General features: G+C 49.1%; 1 protein-coding gene and 1 pseudogene across 1 annotated transcript; both read right to left on the bottom strand.

Annotated features, from left to right (window-relative positions):
* Positions 1 to 4,749: 4,749 nt before the first annotated feature.
* LOC102251790 lies at positions 4,750 to 5,337 on the bottom strand (annotated as a pseudogene).
* Positions 5,338 to 8,061: 2,724 nt separating this feature from the next.
* On the bottom strand, positions 8,062 to 18,670 carry KHSRP (KH-type splicing regulatory protein). The gene is made up of 19 exons (XM_014531870.1): positions 18,572 to 18,670; positions 18,218 to 18,314; positions 17,597 to 17,635; positions 16,903 to 16,942; positions 15,671 to 15,720; positions 15,309 to 15,380; positions 14,478 to 14,535; positions 14,055 to 14,229; positions 13,762 to 13,860; positions 13,293 to 13,391; positions 13,067 to 13,169; positions 12,309 to 12,409; positions 12,073 to 12,217; positions 11,832 to 11,992; positions 11,642 to 11,751; positions 11,176 to 11,264; positions 10,879 to 11,079; positions 10,702 to 10,779; positions 8,062 to 10,078 (listed from the first exon to the last, which is right to left on the bottom strand). Exons 1-19 carry the CDS (start codon positions 18,668 to 18,670, stop codon positions 9,801 to 9,803), a joined length of 2,094 nt encoding a protein of 697 aa, XP_014387356.1. The 3' UTR covers positions 8,062 to 9,800.
* Positions 18,671 to 19,765: the final 1,095 nt, after the last annotated feature.

Raw genomic sequence — 19,765 nt, forward strand, 5'->3', positions numbered from 1 at the left:
CTCACCCAAGGACATGATTTATTGTTTGACAATCTGGGGCTTGATAAAAATTACCTGGGGTGACCTGGCCAGTGTGGCTCAGTGGACTGAGCATCATCCGTGCACTGAGAAGTTGCTGGTTTGAGTCCCGGACAGGGTACATGCCTGGGTTGTGGGCTCTATCCCCAGTAGGGGACGAGCAGAAAGCAGCCAATGGATGTTTCTCTCTCTCTCTCTCCCTCCCTTTCTCTCTCTAAAAGCAGTAAAAACATATATATATATATTTAAATATATTTTTATTTATTTCAGAAAGGAAGGGAGAGGGAGAGAGAGATAGAAACATCAATGATGAGAGAGAGCATTGATTGGCTGCCTCCTACATGCCCCACACTGGAAATTGAGCCGGAAACCTGGGCATGTGTCCTGACCGGAAATCAAACCCATGACCTCCTGGTTCATAGGTCGCTGCTCAACCACTGAGCCACGCTGGCCGGGCATTATTTATTTAATTTTATTTTAGAGAGAGGAAGAGAGAGAGAGAGAGGCCGAGAAACATTTATCAGAGAGAAACAGCAATCAGCTACCTCCCACATGCGCCCTGATGACCGGAGATCAAACCTGAAACCTTCCGGTGTGTGAAACAACACTTCAACCAACTGAGCCACACTGGCCAGGGTTAGAGGACATTATTCTTATAAAGTGTTTGGTGCGGTGCCTGACACTTAAGAAGTATTCAATAAAATTAGCACTTATTCCCTGGGCACATATATCACTGGCCCCTTCTCTGCACCTGTTTCCTCACCTGTAAAATGAAGGTCACCCCAGTACCAATCTGTAAATGAGACCCAGCTAGCCTGGCACATGGTGGACAGCAGTCGCTGTGTCCATTTCTTAGGAGTGCTTCCAGAAGCCTCGGCATCAGAGCAGATTCAAAACCTCCGGTATGGGGTGGGACAGCATTTCCCGAATTCACCTAAGGTCCAGACTGAGGAAGAGAACTTGTCAAGGTGACCTGGTAGGCGAAGGCACTGATCCACCCACCCCTTTCCTTCTCGGGGTACCATCCTAGATATAATCAATGACAAGATGCTGTCTTACCCGGAGAGCCAGGGCCTCCTCATCGATGGCTTCTCCCGGGAGCTGAAGCAGGCCAAGGAGTTTGAGCACATTGTGAGTGACCCTAACATATGCGAGGGTGTGAGACATTGAAGCCATTCTTCCCTCCCCACCTTGGATGGAGATCTGAAGAGGTGAGACTAAGGGGAGAGGAGAGGACCAGAGGGAAATGGAGTTTTGTATTATCAAGGGACAGTCAGGTTGTTGGAAGCTTCTAGAACCTGGGTGAATAGCTAAAGAGTTCTATGAGGGCATGGACAATGTCATTTTAATATCTCCCTGTACAGTTCCTGCCCACTGGATAGGAGGGGGTTTAGCAGCCTCTCTGAGCCATAAAGATGGAATACAATTCTTTATTCTATCTTCATCTATTTATTCCACTACCTCTGTTTACCTACCTCTATTCATTCATTTATTTATTCCCCCAAAGAGTCCTTGAGAACAGGCTCTGTCTCGGGGAGTTCATGAGACAGACTTGATCCCTGCTCTTAGGATGCCAACAGCCAGAGCAATAAGTGACCTGTAAAACAAAAAATTTCTGGTAGAGGTAAGTGCAATGAAGAATAGACGACAGAATGATGTCCTGGAGCAACCCTATTTCAGTTTGGGTGGTCCAGGCAGCCCCCATGAAGCAGGGACATTGGAGAGCGGAGTGATGGAGGAGGATCTAGCTGGTGCTGGGCAAATTGGAGTGAATTTCAAGTTATTTTTACACATCAGCAATGCTGATGATCCATCAGCCCATCAGGGCACCTGAACAGCAAGGATTGGAGCATCTAGAAACAGCTGAGCAGGAAAAGATAAACAGGAAGGCTGCAGGCCTCCAGACATTTGGTGAATTCCAGTTGCAATGTCTTCAAAGAAGTCCAGCCAGGAATCAAACAAAGGTTGCTGGGTCAGGATAGCTGCCACCTGGGCAGATGGGGCCCTGCCCTTGTTCGCACCTCCATTGGAGCAATTCTGCACTTTTCTGCACTCGTCAGCCCTGGGCCAGCGGCTGCTCTAAAGTAGGCTCCCAGTCACAAATGCCAGATGAATGGACTTCACAAGTGGCCACAAAGTCTTGGAACAGAGGCTAGAAAACCCCAGTCTGGTGTATTCAGTTTGGATTGTACAATTTGGGGCCCTTTTAAATTTATGGGTTTTTTTAAAAAAAAAAATTGATTTCACACCTTAGTCGTTTTGGCTCAGTGGATGGAGCATTGGCCCACGGACTGAAGGGTCCTGGGCTTGATTCCAGTCAAGGGCACATACCTCGGTTGCATGCTTGATCTGATCCCCAGCCTTGGCTGGGGCTCATGTGGAAGGCAACCAATCTATGTGTCTCTCTCACATCAATGTTTCTCTCTAACTCTCCCCCTTCCTCCACTCTCTCTAAAAATCAATGGGAAAATATCGTCGGGTGAGGGTTAGCAAAAACAAAAAAATAAATAGGTAAAAATAAAATGATTTGGCAAATTTAAAAAAAAATTATTTCAGAGAGAGGGAGAGAGGAATAGAAACATCAATGATAAGAGAGAATTGTTGATTGGCTGCCTCCTGCCTGTCCTCTACTGGGATGGAGCTCACAACCACGGGCATGTGCCCTGACCGGGAATTTAACCATGACCTCCTCCGGGTGAGGGTTAGCAAAAACAAACAAAAAAATAAATAGATAAAAATAAAATGATTTGGCAAATTTAAAAAAAAAATATTTCAGAGAGAGGGAGAGAGGAATAGAAACATCAATGATAAGAGAGAATTGTTGATTGGCTGCCTCCTGCCTGTCCTCTACTGGGATGGAGCTCACAACCACGGGCATGTGCCCTGACCGGGAATTTAACCATGACCTCCTGGTTCATTGATCTACGCTCAACCACTGAGCACACTGGCCAGGCTGACCCTGTTTAAATTTTAAATGAGTGGCCCACTTTCAAAAATTAGGAGATGCCACATCAAAACTCCCAGCTTCTCTTGAAAATTGCCTGACTTGGTAATGTGCGGCCCACATGCCCCCATGGTAACAGCAGTGTGAACTGGTCCTGAGCTTTTTACAGAGCCTAGCACAAGAACGTTTGTTGCACTGTTAGCATCCCACTGTTTCAAGGAGGTCGGCATTTTTTGCCCAGGGTCACACAATTTAGGTAGTGGAGGCAGGACTGGGTTCAGAATCTGGCCTGGCCCTTGGTTGGCATTGTATGTCCAACAAACACACAGGAAGCCCCCCAGGATGTGCTCTGCTCAGGGATGGTGGGGAGGACCAGAAATCCATGTGCAGGTCCCTCCTAATCCAAAGCAAGCTGTTCTCCTGCTTGCTGCCCTTGACCCACTGAAAATCTGGGCAGCCATCTCTCCTTTGGGATTTGTCCCTGTGCTTCCTTCCTTCCAGCACTATTTACCTTGCCTCCCTCCAGCCCTTGTCTGCCCTGTACACTGCAAATTAACTATTGAAACTAAATCTAAGTACACTTAGATTTAGTGTACTTAGATTTAGGTTAGTGTACTTAGATTTAGGTTCAATACATTTTGCCCTTTTTAAAATCCATAAATATTCCAGTATATATTTTATAAAAGATGACTTTTATAAAATCATAACACTTCCATTATCACACCTTAATGTTATCAGACAACTGATCAATATTAAAATTTCCATAAACATCTCAAAACCTTTTTCATTTCACATCTTGTTTTAATCAGGATTTTTAAAAAAATGAAACTAGACCACTATATATATATATATATATGAATGAAGGGAGAGGGAGAGACAGATAGAAATATCAACGATGAGGGAGGGAGAATCATTAATCGGCTGCCTCCTGCATGCTCCCTACTGGGAATCAAGCCTGTAACCCGGGCATGAGCCCTGGACTGGAATCGAACCCAGGACCCTTCAGTCCGCAGGCTGATGCTCTATCCACTGAACCAAACCAGCTAGGGCCCACCACCATCTTCTTCTTCTTTTTTTTAAAATTTATCTATTGATTCTAGAGAGAGAGGGGAAGGGAGAGAAACTGATTTGTTGCTCTACTTATTTATGAATTCATTGGTTGATACTTGTATGTTCCCTGACCAGGGATCAAACCCACAACCTTGGTGTATAGGGGATGGTGCTCTAACCAACTGAGCCACCTGACCAGGGCTATTTTGATCAGGATTTAAGTAAGGTTTACCCACTGCAATTGGTTGCTATGTCTCTGACATTCTTTTTCATCTATAGGTGCTCCTTCCACCTCTGTTGCTTTTGTTTCCTTGCAATTTTATTTATGGAAGAAGCCGGTTCTCTGGTTCTTTTTATTTCGCACAGTGTGGATTTTGCTGATTGCAAAGTCATTTTTTTTTCTACCATGTTCTTCTCTCCTCTATATTTCCTATAAGTTGGTAGTGTGTCTATAGAGTCTGGTTCAGGACTCAGACTATTTTTCAAGCGTACTTCATAGGTGTTGATGTGAATTTGTAGCAGGTGTCCTGCATGCTTAGTTGTCTCTTTGCCATAGTTGGTTTCTTGTTTAAATGTGTTAAGAGGAGTCAGGTCCCTGAATGTTCACTGGGCCCCAGGAGGTGGACTTGAGAAAGTGGGGGAAACAGAGTGTATTGTGCTTGCAGAGTTCTTGTTCTTTTTCTTTTTTAGAACAGTAAACACCTTTATTACTGAGCTAAGATAGGAGGGAGGGGAATTTATTTGCCTTTCTGGACCTTGATTTTCCTCAGCTAGAACTCCAGCCCCTGGCCCTCAGCACATAGCCACCTGCCTGACCACACCGGCCTGGTCTTGAAGCGAAGCAAACCAGGAGCTCGCCCTGCTGGAGCTGCTCCTCAGGAAACTGCTGCTTTTGGCATTCGTTTCCCTTTCATCCTCTTCCTTTTGCATTTTGTTTTTTGTTTAGAATCGCTTCCTCCTCAGGAGCCTAAAGCCTAGCCCCCTTCTTGGGGCTCGGGTGCAGTGCATAATGGGACTTGCACCACTGTCGGTATGGTCCGCTGTCAATGAGCATGAATGAGGCAGTTCTTCATCAGGATCTTGGTGTGGACCAGTTTGTTGCTGGATGCATTGTAGACAACATCAATAATCCTCACATGGTGTGTACAACACTTGGTGCCCTAGAAGCTGCCCGCGTCCAGCCTCAAGGCACAGTACTTCTTGCTGCCTCCCTGCATGTGGACTATGTGGACAGGCGCCAGCTCATATTTTCCCTTCTTGTGGTAGGGCTTTCTCTTGTCCCCGGCCTTGCAGTGCTTGGGCCAGTTGTTCTGAGAGATGCCCATGGCTTGGGGCTGGCTGGAAGTCTTTTTTCTGTCCAATTCTGCCACCCCGGGCTGTGATACTCTCTCTTTCTCAATGGTCTGCTTCCTCCCCTGTTTACTGGTACATGAACCAGTGAGTTTGGTGTAGAGCAATGGGGTTATTTCAGCAGGCTCCTTCTTGCCTGTCTGCCACACTCTTAGTAAGGGGTCTGTCTTGACCTGAATTGTGCCACCCAATCCATATGTTGAGGTCCTAACCCTCACCACCTCAGAATGTGACTGTACTTGGAGACAGCATCTTTAAAGAGGTGATTAAGTTCAAATAAGTCATTTAGGTGGTGGCTAATCCAATCTGACTGGTGCCCTTATATGAAGAGATCAGAACATAAGACACACACAGAGGGAAGACCACTGAGGACACAGGGAGAAGACAGCATCTACAGGTCAAGGAGAGAGGCTTGGGGGAAACTGACCCTGCTGACACCTTGATTTTGGACTTCCAGCCTCCAGAACTATGAGAAAATATAATTTCTGTTGTTTGAGTCACCCAATCTTTGCTATTTGGTTGTGGCATCCCTAAACAATCCATAGCATCAGATAGTGACTGTTGTAAAATGCCCATCAACCTCTTATTTCATAGTTTTGGTTTAGCTTAAAAAAAATCTTTATTGTTGGGAGCATTATAGATGTCCCTTTTTTCCCCTCAGTGCCCTCTTCCACCTGGTTCCCACCCCACCCCAGGCCTTCACCACCCTATTGTCTGTGTCCATAAGTAATGCACATATGCAGATAAAATCTTTGGTTAATCTTTTTCCACCCCCTCACCCCCACTGCCCGGACATTCTTGTCTGTTCCATGTTCCCAAGCCTCTGATTCTATTTTATTCACCAGTTTTTGTTCATTAGACTTCTTGTGCATAGATATGTATTTATTGCAATTTCATTGTTCATATATATATATATATTTTCTTCTCTTCTTAAAGAATACCCACCCTTGGGGGGGGGCGGGGAAAAAAAATACCCACCCTTTAACATTTCATATAATACTGGTTTGGTGGTGATGAACTCTTTTAGTTTTATCTTATCTGTGAAGCTCTTTATCTAACCTTCAATTCTAAATGATAGCTTTGCTGCCCTAGCTGGATTGGCTCAGTGGATAGAATGTTGGCCTATGGACTAAAGGATCCTGGGTAGTGGAGGCAGGACTGGCACATGCCTGGGTTTTGGGCTCGATCCCCAGTAGGGGGTGTGCAGGAGGCAGCCAATGATTCTCTCATCATTGATGTTTCCATCTCCCTCTCCCGTCCTCTCTGAAATCAATAGATATAAATAAAAATAAGAGGCCTGTAAAATTGTTTTGCCCTTGTCTATGGGGTGGAGGGCAATTGTGTAGCTGTGACTAACAACTGACCCCTTTTCTCACACTCTAGATCTTGACAAAAGTTCCAGAAAACTTTTTGGTAAGCACTGCTGTCATTGCAAGCCTATAGTGAGATGGCAGAGGCTGGAGGCGGATTCTCCCTCATCCCAGTACCAGCACAGGGCTAAGGGAGTGCAGTGCCTGCAGGGCAAGCCCAGGGTGCTAATCTAACCTGTCCATGTGACCCTAGAGCAGTGGTTCTCAACTTCTGGCCCTTTAAACACAGTTCCTCATGTTGTGACCCAACCATAAAATTTTCATTGCTACTTCATACCTGTAATGTTGCTACTATTATGAATCGTAATGTAAATATCTGATATGCAGGATGGTCTTAGGCGACCCCTGTGAAAGGGTCGTGACCCACAGGTTAAGAACCACGGCCCTAGAGCAATAGCATCCCTCTTCTGGCCCACTGTGCTACAAGATGGGCTTTCTGGAGGCCATCAACTCCAACAGGGACTGGTTCCTAACAAATGTGGAACGTCACAGGGCTGTGAATGGTCCCACCTAGAGGCAGCACTGTTGCTGGCCTCTGCTTGGTGTTGCCACTTAAGTCTCTGGAACCAGGCAATCAGATTCAGAATGTGAGACCTGATAATTTTAAGTGTTAATACTCAACCATAAATCCAAATGGAACACTCCTGCTACACAGTGTGGGAGACAGTTCAAGTGGCCCCTTAACTTACTCTCCCATCTCCTGTCATCCTTGGGAGGCCATGGCCACCAAGCACTCGAACTGGCGCCATTTCCATAGACAGACTAGGTTTCCACCTCAATTATCTAATGAGAGCACATGTAGCAAGGCCAGGCTGATTCCAGTGAGGCAGGCCGAATCCATGGGAACGCAAATCCCTGGGGATCATTCTGGGTGCTTTGCTACCCAAGTTCCCAGAGGGAAGAACAGGGTGCACCTACAGGGATATGGCCTTTTCCTCCCAAAACAAAATCAGAGGGTAGTCTTTGGATGGGGCTAGTACGCCCCCCTCCCACTCTCATTAGCCAAGCCTTGTTCCTCTACAAACAAAACTGCGGCCAGCACACAGTTTTAGACAAAAAGCACTTTATTTAACAAAAAAGAAAAAAAAGAAAAAAGAAAAAAATGGGGGTATGGGGAAGAAAAGTTATAGGAAAGTACAACGTGCCTGCTGAAACTATTTTATATTTGTTTTCTTAAAAAAAAAAAACAACCCAAAAAACACAACACAAAGCCTGTAAGTTCCAATCACCGTTATCAGGGTTTACAACATCTATAAAGAACAAACATCTGCTTCAAAATTCTATGGGGGCAGGTGGGAACAGAGAAAGAGAGACGGCACCCAGCAGACATGGGGAGGTTTTGTTATCATTTATTTGTGAAGTTAAAAACGAGCGATAAAAAGTAAAAACTGCCATACAATTTTTTTTTGTTTTGTTTTGTTCTCAATTTGTTTTCATTTTCAATGTCCTCTTGAACAGATGAAACATGACAGACCAGTCCTGGGAGAAGGGACGCGGGAGGGGAGGGCTGCGAGAAGCGAGCTAGGGCAGAAGGAAGAGCGAGAGGAGCAGAGAGGCTGAGGGGCTTGACTGATATAGGGCAGGGTGTGTGTGTGTGTGTGGGGGGGGTTCCCTGCAATATCAACACCTGGTCCAAGGAATGTTCCAACTCTAACTAAAAAAAAAAAAAAAAAAAGCAAGAGTGACTTTTTTTCCTTTTTAAAAGTTTATTTTAAAAACATGAAGAGGGCCAAGGGTGGCAGGGAGAAAATAAGTTTTCCTTGAAAGAAGCAGTTTTAGGGAAGACTGGGGGGTGGGATATAGAGATTTTTATATATATATATAATTTTATAGGTTTTGTTTCACTTATTGTGTTTCTTATTTAAAAAAATTTTTTTTTTTGGCAGAGATTTAATTCTCGCTATCTTCTATGGCTGGCTCAACATGAAGGATCCCAGTTTTGAAAGAAAAAGAAAGGATGTGAGACACAGAATGGGCGAGAGAGTGAGAGCCGGGCATGACCTCCAAGCCACTCAGAGAGGGCTCCCCTGCACCCTACCCCCATGTCAGCCATCGCTCTCTCGCCTAACAAATGGAGGAAAAAAAAAAAAAAAAAAAGCAAAAACCAGAAAATAAGCCCCAAACAAAACAAATAATAAAAGAATTTTCACAGATGAAGAAGTTCACATTCATTCGATTCATTGAGCCTGCGGAGAGGGAAGAGATAGGAATTGGTCACTACGGGGAGGGGGATGCAGAGGCGGAAGACTGGGGGATAGTAAGGAGGGGGCCAGGAAGCCCCTCTCCCAAGCCAATGGCTAGCAGGATGTGTCTGTAACTGTCTAGTCAAGTGCTCCAGGGACTCAGCTGAAGTCAGACTGGCTCCTTGATGGAGGAGGAGAAAGAGCGACACAAAGGCAAGAGGAGAGAAGCAGGGGCCGCGGGAGAAAGAGAAGCGAAGTCAGGGTCTGCAAGGGAGAAGGTGGTGGGTGGCTCCCGGCGCATCACAACATGAACAATCTCAGAGATCACGGTGTCCCCACAACACCCCTGTGAGGTAGGTTGGAACGTGGCAGCGATCATCATGCCCACTTCACAGACAAGACCGGGACACAGACATGGGCGTGACAGCAGAGGCTGAGCCCAAGGGGCCGAGCCCCTTTGCAGGCTTCCTGCATCCCTGCTGGAGCCAGGGCCACCCCACACTGGGGCTGCCTGCAAACAGTCACTTGGACACCGTCGGGGAGAAGACCATGGGTTTAAAAACAAAAAGAACAAAAGCCAAAAAAGTAATGCAGAGGGGAAAAAATATCCATTTTCTTCCCAAGTGGCCAGATTTTGAGTTAGCAGCCAGGATGGTGACCAAAGTGCAGTGCCCGGGCTGCCCCCACCCCCAGGACTACCCACCAGTTCAACAGTTCCACCTTTTATCTGTCTCGCACTCGCCCCCAGCATCACGACAGCATTACACAGGAACAAGCGAGCCGGCGGAGGGAGGCCTCTTCTTTAACCTCTGGACCCAGCGCACACTTCCCCTGGCTCATGGGGACTCCCGGAGACCTCCAGCCACACGGCCCCCGCTGCAGGCATCAAGGACACACCCCGCAGGGGAAGGGATTTCCGGCGCTACCCACTAAGGCAGGATGGACGGTGGCTGGGGGTTGGAAGGAAAAAGGAGGAGGAGGAGGGTGGCAATTCCCACTTGCCTGCTGCTGTCCCTGCTGTGTGGGTGGAGGCTGGGGGCCACCAGGACCTGGGGTCTGTCCGTAGTAAGCGGCTTGCTGTCGGTAGTATTCAGCCCAGGCGGCACTATAGTCCGGCTGGGAGCCTGGGGGAGCTCCTGGACCCCCTCCAGTGGCCACTTGAGCTGTGCTAAGGTCCAGACTGAGGAAGAGAACTTGTCAAGGTGACCTGGTAGGCGAAGGCACTGATCCACCCACCCCTTTCCTTCTCAGGGTACCATCCTAGATATGATCAATGACAAGATGCTGTCTTACCCGGAGAGCCAGGGCCTCCTCATCGATGGCTTCTCCTGGGAGCTGAAGCAGGCCAAGGAGTTTGAGCACATTGTGTCCCTGCTGTGTGGGTGGAGGCTGGGGGCCACCAGGACCTGGGGTCTGTCCGTAGTAAGCGGCTTGCTGTCGGTAGTATTCAGCCCAGGCGGCACTATAGTCCGGCTGGGAGCCTGGGGGAGCTCCTGGACCCCCTCCAGTGGCCACTTGAGCTGTGAGGGAGGAGAGGGTGAGTGTGGCTGGGCAAGAGTGGGGGCCTGGCCCTGCCTTGCCTCAGGCCCCACCAGTTCAGCCTGCTTTAAAAAAAAATTATGTTGAAGTACAACAATGTTATATTAGTTTCAAGTGTATAAGTGATTCGCCATTTAAATTCCTTAGGATGTGATCATCATACTAAGTCATCGTACAAATTCATAATAATGACTTACGTTCCCTATACTGTATTTGCACCCTGTGACTATTTTTTTGTATAACTCACCTTGCTTCTTGTAGTACTCCTCCCAGGCCTTTGTGTAGTCCTGCTGTGGGGGAGCTCCAGGCTGCTGGGGCTGCTGGCCTGCAGGAGGCGGGCACCAAGGTCAGAGGACAGCAAGGGGACACAGCTGCCCTCTTCTGCCCTTCTGATTTGAGCCCATGCAGCAGCCCACACACTCACCGATCTTTTTGTAATACTCTTCCCAGGCCTTAGTGTAGTCTGACTGGCCAGCAGGTGGGGGCTGAGGGGGCTCGCCCTGGGCAGGTGGGGCTGCGGGTGCAGGTGCGGGGCCGGGCACGGGGCCTGGGGGCTGCTGGTAGTAGTGTGAGTAGTAGGCGGCCCAGGCTGCGTTGGGGTCTGCGGCGGCTGCAGCGGCTTTATCTGCAAGAGGAGGGCAGTGCAGGCTGAGAGTTGACACAGAAAGCCAATCCTGGGCCCAAACCCTGTGCTGCCCCTCAAATGGGTAGCCTTACTTACTCGGGTCATGAGGAGCAGGTGGTTGCCACTGGGGGTAGGTATTGCCCCAGCCCTGGGGTGGGTACTGGTGAGGAGGGGGACCCCCAGCACTGTAGGATGAGAAAGATGGGGAACACATGAGCGGAGGTTGCTCCTTTGCAGGGTAGAGATGGCTAGTAGGAAGAAGGCCCAAGGAAAGATGTGAGACAACTAAATGCATAAGACCCAGGCTATGAAACAAAGTACCCCAAAATCAACATACAGATTTGTGCATGGGGTGGAGACCAAGGTCAACACCTATTGCATCTTATAAAAGATGGTGTCTGTGAAACAAAGCTGGAATGGATTGTGTTTGGGCCTGAACAATCATTGCTTCTGAAAGATGAGGATGGACCTCTTGGTGGTAAATGGAAACGGGGCCTGTTGCTTTTCTTGCCAGCATATTGACACCCATGTCACAAATCCCAGGCAGCTGAAGAGTACTCACTGAGGGGGAGCCCCAGGTGGCCCCTGATTGAAGGGCCCAGGATTGAAGGGTCCCATGGGGCCGGCAGGGCCTGGTCCTCCTGGGCCTGGTCCAACTGGACAGAGGGGACCCTGGAAGGAGAATGTGACAAGGTCAGTGGGTGGGAGTCAGGAGTCAGGAGCCAGACTCCCAGAGCCCTCCATGAGCCCACCTCAATCTTCTCCTCGATGAGCTGCTTGGCGTGATCAATCTGCTGGGGCGAGCCCCGGATAATAAACAGTTTAAAGTTGGGGTCCCCATTGGGCGGCAATTGCCGGGAGATCTCTACGAAGGCGCCCGTCTGCTGGTTTATGGCTTTCACGTTCTCGCCACCTGCAGGGGACACAGGCAGTGAAGGGAGGGTGGGAGGAATGAGTGGTTGAGGGACAAAGGGCAGGGAGAGGCCTCCTCACCTCGGCCGATGACTAGCCCACACTTGTGAGTGGGGATGGAGAAGGTCATCTCCCCACCAGGCGGGCCCCAGTTGCCTTGGCCCCTTCCTCGGCCACGGCCCCCTGGGGGCATGCCAGGACCCCCTGGAGGACCCGGGGGACCACTCTGCAAGACAGGGAGATGTAGAATAAATGTAGGAAACCAGGCACATTACTCTGCCCCCACCTGCTCTTCTCACCTACCCCATGCCACCTACCCTAAGGCTCTGGAGGAGGTCATTGATAATCCGCGCCGCATGCTCGCACCGGTCTGGGGGCCCCATTATGTGAGCTATCTTCTCAGGACCTGTCCCATCATCTGAGGCCAGCATCCAGAGAGCGGAGGCACGGATTTAAAAGAGAAGCACAACTTCAAACCACCACACATCCTCAGGGCAGTACTGTGCCAAGCTAGGTGTCTGAGACATCTCAGACTCAGTGCCGCTCGCCTCACTCCACGTACTCAGGAGTGAGGAAGGAGGCAGGCAGGCCCCATGTCCCCAGAGAAGAAAACTGACCAGCTGGGCAGGGAGGTAGCTGAGGCTTCTTTCTGCAATTAGAACCCCCAGAACTAACGGATGCATTTTATAGAACTAAGAACAACAAATCTCTGAAAAGCAGGAAAGGGGTCCCTCCTCCCCACAGACCTGCCCTCAGACTCTCACAGGCTTGGCAGGAGCCCAGAGTTGGGTCAGTGATTTCATCCAGCCCAGAGTGCCCAAGTTACCCAGGCTGCCTAGTTGAGATGGGCTACTGGTGGGGGAGAGGGATGACATAGATTCAACAAGAGAGGAAAATACAGAAAGTGTGCCCATCACCAACTCTCTCATGGGGCTGTCCCACAGAGGAGAAAGACAAGACCCAAAAGTAAAGAGGCACAGCATGCTAACCAAGGTGCCAAGCTGCCCACAGTGGACACTCAGGTTGATCTTAAGAGGACAGCACTGGCTTACACATCACACGACTTGGCCCTGACCTTGTTTAAACTGGATCCGCACACCAGCATCATTCTGGATCTTCTTAATCATCTCTCCACTCCGGCCAATAACCACGCCAACAGAATGCCTAGGCACTGGCACCTGAGGAAGACGCAGAGAGAGGGTCAGCTGAGTTCTGTCCCCATAGCTTTGCTGCCCACTGGACACAAGGAGCCCCTCACCCCCCGCATAGCCCTCCATCTTCTGGGGGAAGCCCACACTCACATCAATTCCCCCGCCAATCCGGGATCCATACTCATTCCGGTCCCCAAAGCCGCCCTGGTCACGCTCCCGAAGGATGTCCATCACCATCTCACAAGCTTGCTGAAAAGACACAGGGCATGGTGCACATGGCAAGCCCTGCTGCCCCACTGCACCCCCAGCCTCCCATAAACCAAGGGGTCACAGGCTTAAGCTAAGGACACAGGTGCTGAGCTCTATATTTGCCACCCTGAGAGGCAGGCATGGCCAGCAACTCCACTTTCCACATGAGAAGATGGAGGATCAGTTAGGCCACTTGCTCATGTACAAACCATTGTTGAAGGGAGAATTCAACACAAGAACATGAACCCTGGGATGACTTCAAAGCCAGTGCTTTTGAAAACCTCTCCACTTTTATTCAAATCTCCAGGCAGCCCACCAGCTCTCCCTTCTCTAAAACCCACTATTCACCACCACTGCAGGGCACACTCACCTGCACTTTGTAAGGATCCCCAATGATCCGAAGGGGCTTGTCAACATTTGTATTCTGGGAACCATCTTGAATTAAAATCATCTTTACTCCAGCACGTTCCTTTAAAACCAATGTTGACTGTCAGTGTAGGACTTTCAAATAACTTTCTGGCAACTAGTGCATTTGGGGCAGGGTCCATGATCAAAAAGGACAGAAGACTGGGAAAGCAGCTGGGGGTGGTGGTGGTGTGCAGACCAGATACAGGATGGAAACTTTCTTGGGATGGATGGAACCTTCTGTCTCCACTCCCTCACCTGTAGCTGTTTAATGGTCTCCCCGCCTTTCCCGATGACAAGGCCAGCCTTCCCCGCGGGGATCATAATCTCCTGCACTGTGCCATTCTGGCCCCCATTGGAGTTGTCATGGAACTGTCCTGGGGGGCCCCCACGACCCCGAGAGACGATGTCATCCAGCATCATCTTTGCTTTCCTGGGAAGGGGAAGAATGGGGTGCTGTCACTTGAAAGAGTACTGGCCTGGTGACCCCCCCTCCCCAAAGCTCAAAGCAAAGAAGGTGACTCCCAACACATGCGTTTGACAGATGATGAGGAAGAGAGTACTACGGTCCCTGGGGCTAGGCTGCAAGGACATGGTGTGGGAGTCACCCCCAATTTTCAAAGGGATCAAGAGGACTTCTGCCCACTCCCATCACAATGACAGGCCCAGCCAGGCACTTACTGGACAGATTCTGGGGCTCCTGTCAAGGACACACTGCGCTCAGGGAGGCCACCACTGTCTGGAGAGAAGAGGAGATAGGGTCAGTGCCTTTCCAGGCCTGCAGACCCTGGAAAGGCTTTTAGTGGAGATGAGGAAACTTCCAGAACAATCACCAGCCACTTTTGCTACCATTCAGCAGCCTGACAAATCAATTTACCTCCCCAAACACCTGGGAGGCTGCCCTATGCAAGGCCAAGGTCAGGAAGCTTAAAGTCCAACAAGGGAGACAGAACTTTTAGGGGAAAAGATGAGGTAGGAGAGGCAGATTCGGGAAGGTCCAAACCCTGGACCATTTTTGCCACCACTAATGATCACATGCACACCCTCTAGTTAACAAACTCCACTCTGCTAGAACAAGGCCTCAGAAGCAGACTCCTACAGAGGAGCAGGCAGAATTGGGATTCAAACCCAGGCCCATTCTCAAAACTTTTCTTTCTAATGCACCTTCCTGCCTCCCATATTCCTGTCTGGTTTCCACTAGATGTTTAGGTGGCAACTTAACATAATGGCTCACAGCAGACCTGGAATGAGGCACCCTGTGTTCAATTCTAGATCTCCCCCTTCAGTTCTCCCCCGACCCATAAAATGAAAAGAAAACAAAAGTCACAGCTACACCCTGTGGTGCTGAACACTGAAGATACTACACTGAGCCTGGCACATAGAAGGCACTCAATAAATAAAACAAACAAATACGTTTCATGTCTATCGGTCAAGTTAAAAGTGAGAGGAATACTAAAGTGCAAAGAGCCCAGCCCCTGCATTCATTCTGGCACGAAAATGGCTCACTCATACCTGGAGAGATCTGGACTTTGCAGCCTGAATCTTGCTGGATTTTATTAATCTGTTCACCTCCTCTGCCAATGACTAGGTGGTGAAGAAAGGAGAAAAGTGAGTTACTTTAAAATGGAATGCAAAAGAAAAAAAAAAAAGCAGAGCTGACGGAAGGAGCCAGCACCAAGTAAACGAGGTGATGGTGGGGCCAGGTGAATATTCAAAGGAGGCGATGACCGTTCTTCCAGTCCAGAAAGAACAGGTTAATAGGGGAAGCCCTTTCAGACCAGAGGCTTCTGGGTTGGCAGGGGCTTCCAGGACACTGCCCCAGGGTGGGGCTGTGGATATAATGGACACCCCAAAGCACAGTGACCCACACTCACTTAGTCCTACCATGCCGTCTGGGACCCTGTACTCCTCTGTCATTGAAGTCCTGCAAAGAGACAATGAAGGTCAGTCTCAAACGGGAAAGCAAAGGATCTCCCGGAGAAAAGGGCCCCCGATGTTTCTGGCCTCTGACCCTGCTCCCTATGATGGGACCAAGACCTCACAAGCCTATGCAAAATCTAGCAGCATGAGGCTGGGGATCTCTTGTCCCACAGCAGGTCACTCCATTTCTTGAGGCCAAGTTTCCCCACGTGGGCCATGAAAGGCCTGTTCTGAGGCAGTGTGGCCCCTGGACCAGCGCTGTCCCTAACTTAGGGGGAGAATGAGCACCTGGACACTTTTATAGCAATCTGATAAAGTCAATTCATAACCATTGACTTTAAAAACAAACAAAAAAAGGAATAATTTTGCACCTTTTAAATTTCATTTTCCTAGCAAATCATTTTTTAAAATTAAATATATCTTTATTGATTTCAGAGAGGAAGGAAGAGGAAGAGAGACAGAAACATCAATGATGAGAGAGAATCACTGATCGGCCACCTCCTGGCACGCCCCCTACTGGGGATCGAGCCCACAACTCAGGCATGTGCCCTTGACCGGAATCGAACCCGGGACCCTTCAGTCCCCAGGCCGATGCTCTATCCACTGAGCCAAACCAGCTAGGGACCTAGCAAATCATTTTTATTGTATTTCACAAAAATGTTGGCCCATTAAAAAAAAGAAACAATGTGGTCCTTCACAAAGGATTCTATGTCAGATTCATTGAAGTCATCTGGCCCATTAAAAAAATAAAAGAAACAATGTGGGTCTTCACAAAGGATTCTATGTCAGATTCATTGAAGTCATGGGGTGGGTGGGGGAGGAAATAAGGTAGGCTCCATCCGCTCTCAGGGAACAAGCATTTGCAGAGGATGGGCGAGAAAACCAGCCTTTTCGAGGAAGACAGATGTGTGTGCTTCTGGAGAGTCCCCACACCAACAAAGGAAGCACCATGGTGCAGAAATCACCATTCTGTCATTACAGGGAAATGCCACAACCCTGTCCTACCTCCAGCCTTGAAGACAGGTAAGTACAGGGATAAAGACAGCACCTTCTACCCCTCAGTCCACTCTTTGGTGGACCATCCCTAAATGGTGCAGGGCTCCCAGACAGAGTTCTCCCTCGAGACAGTAAGAAAGGCCAGAGACAGCTGACAGACAAACGACATTTTCTCCAAATCACAACTTACCTGGGGGGAGGATGGATGGGTCCAAGTTGAGAACTGATGGCTACAGAGAGAAAATCCAAAGGAAAGATTGGCGTGGTTTCTCTCTGGAACCCAGAACACCACTGACCCCAGGTGCTCCTACCTACACAGGAGCGACTAACACTATTACAGTCTAAACCAGTGGTTCTCAACCTTCCTAATGCCGCGACCCTTTAATACAGTTCCTCATGTTGTGGTGACCCCCAACCATAAAATTATTTTCGTTGCTACTTCATAACTGTAATTTTGCTACTGTTATGAATCGTAATGTAAACATCTGATATAAGGATGTATTTTCAATGTTACAAATTAGACATAATTAAAGCATAGTGATTAATCACAAAAACAATGTGTAATTATATATGTGTTTTCCAATGGTCTTAGGCGACCCCTGTGAAAGGGTCATTCGACCCCCAAAGGGGTCGCGACCCACAGGTTGAGAACCGCTGGTCTAAGCCCTCCTGAGCACTGGAGCATCATGGACCCTGCTCACAACAGCATAGGCACTGGGTATTTCCGCCTCAATTTCCGGGGGCTATAGGAACCCCAAAGATCATGAATCCCAGATGATGAACACCTAGAGCCTCCATAAAGGACAGATGCCAGTGCTCCCAGCTCCAAACAACCTCCTAAGATTCTGAAGTTGCCCTCTGCCTGCATTACCCAACAGACTTACAATCTCCCTGAGAGGCCAGTTTCTTGCTCTCCGGTTGGTCTGTGAAAGAGAGAGGATGTCAGATGCAGCATCCACCCACCCACCCACAGCCTCCTTAAATCTGATGCTGGTGCCACACTTCCTGGCAAACTATCCCCTCTTCTGCTACCCCCCAAAATCAGAGCAGAGACAGGAGAGACCAACCCCTGAGGCCAGACTTCATCAACCAGCACTAAGGGTAAAAAAGCCCTTTATAACAGGGAAACAATGATAGTGGCATCTGAGTCCTTCTAGCTCAGGATCAGACCTGCCTTGGGCAGCCGGGGTTCTGGTTGAAAGAAGTTGCTTGCCACCCAAACTTTACTTATGTGGGGCCTCAATAACAGTACCAGCATTTCTCCAGCCTACCAGAAGGGGAGAAACAATCTTGAGAACTTACAACTTGGACCCAGCCACAGTCGATCTGCTCTCCTCTCTGCCACCTGATACCTCAGGATGGTGGCCCAACAAAAAGAATGAACAAAGCTGGGATTGCTGAGGTTTTAAAAGACTGAACAGCAGCTGGCTGCCCTCCCCCCCACTCTGAACCACATTCAAACAAAGGCACCTCACTCTCTATCCTCCTTCCCAGCAAGTAGTTACCTCCATCTTCCAATTGCCTCTTTTGGCCCCCAAAACCGAAGTCAGGAGTGCTGTTATTCACTGTTGTAGCAGCATCGCCTCCAATTTTGGCTGCGATCTAGAAATGAAGTTGTAAGCAGAGAAGAATTAGCACCAAAAAGCAACCTCCGTGGGGCTCAGATCAACTTCTCGGAATCTCTCCTGTTCTCTTTGCTGTTCGGACTGAGAGTCAGGTTCCCCCTAATTTAGGGAAGAACTTGATGGTTAAGACATTCTAGAAGGAATTTCCACCTGAGGTCTCAGAGTTCAACAGTTAACTCCCTTTCTTGATGGGATTTGGACCCAAATTGTTTGTGGCCAGACTGTAACCCACACTAACTTGGGGTAAAAGGAATGGAAGCTCAGAACCACTGAGGGTCCTCGGGTCATCTCCACAATGTAGCCGGGCTCTTCTGTGATGCTGAAGAGCATCATCTCCCTCACCCTCAGAACCTTAGCAGTTGTGAAACAAATCTCAGGGCAGTTTTTGCTTCAAGGCATCTGAAATCTTCATTTGAGGAAAACAAAAGACCCTTTTGGAGCACATGTTACAATTTAGCCACACGAAGAGCAACTTCAAATAAACCCCTATCCAACAAACCTAACACCAGAGTCTGTTTGTGGAAGTATTACAAGTTTTCCAAAGAAACACAAACCAAAAACTAAGTATCTATCTTTTCACTTCTCAACTATTTAACACTTCGAGCCAAAGCTCTTGGGCTGTCCAGATGGGGCACCCAGCACCAACTCCCCCAGTTACAGCTGCTCAATCAAGACAGCTCAGTGGGCAAAAAGATGTAAGTGCACATTAAAACATCCCATGGCAGTGAGAAAGCCCCGGTCACACTGGGCGGAGCCGGGCGGCCACCTAACGGGACCTCCTACCCTGCCCTGGAGGCACGGGGAGTACCCGGGGTTGGGGTCTGGCTTCCGGAAAGGGCGGCAAAGTCCTCCCATTCTATGGGCCCCCTCCCCGCCAGGCTCTGGGGAGGTTAGTCCCACCAGCATGTGTCACCTCCATGTTGTCATCAAGACTCAAAAAACTGGTTGGGATCCTCCTCTCCTCATCAAAAAGATATAAGACCACGCTTTCAAGCAACCGGAAGCATCAAAAAGAGCCAGCTCCTATGCCCACCCTCCCCGTTTCACTGAAGTGGTTGGCCGCTCGGGCAGCAAAAGGGTCCCCTTTCTGTACTCAAGAGGAAGGACTTCTTTCCCCAAAGTCCCTTCTTCCTCGGGAGCGGGATGAAACGGGGCTGGGTTGAGGGCAAGCAGTTCTGTGCCCTGACGGGGAGGTGGGGGCCAAGTAAGACCAACCCGGGAAGGTGGACCCCTTCCTTCCAGAACAGTGGAGCATGCTTTCGCGTACCCTAAGGCGAGGCAGAGGTTCCCCCGGTACTCGGGGGCCCCTGCACACCCAGGGACCGCTTTTGGGAATCCCCCGGACGCCCCTTCCCCCTGCAAGGGTCACCCGTGGGGGACCCCACTCGAGGCGCGTGGGGCGGCCCAGGCCCCAGCCTACTGCTCCAC

Source organism: Myotis brandtii, unplaced genomic scaffold (genome assembly GCF_000412655.1).
Source record: "Myotis brandtii unplaced genomic scaffold, ASM41265v1 scaffold827, whole genome shotgun sequence".
NCBI classification, from domain to species: Eukaryota; Metazoa; Chordata; class Mammalia; order Chiroptera; family Vespertilionidae; genus Myotis; species Myotis brandtii.

What these genes read in the sequence shown, in the direction of transcription:
- KHSRP (XM_014531870.1), bottom strand. Translation starts at nt 18,670, where the DNA reads ATGATGCTCTTCAGCATCACAGAAGAGCCCGGCTACATTGTGGAGATG. An exon ending in GAGGCAATTGGAAGATGGAG is followed by an intron (nt 17,636 to 18,217) that starts GTAACTACTTGC and finishes TCTCTTTCACAG; the next exon opens with ACCAACCGGAGAGCAAGAAA. An exon ending in GGAGTACTACAAGAAGCAAG is followed by an intron (nt 10,079 to 10,701) that starts GTGAGTTATACA and finishes ACCTTAGCACAG; the next exon opens with CTCAAGTGGCCACTGGAGGG.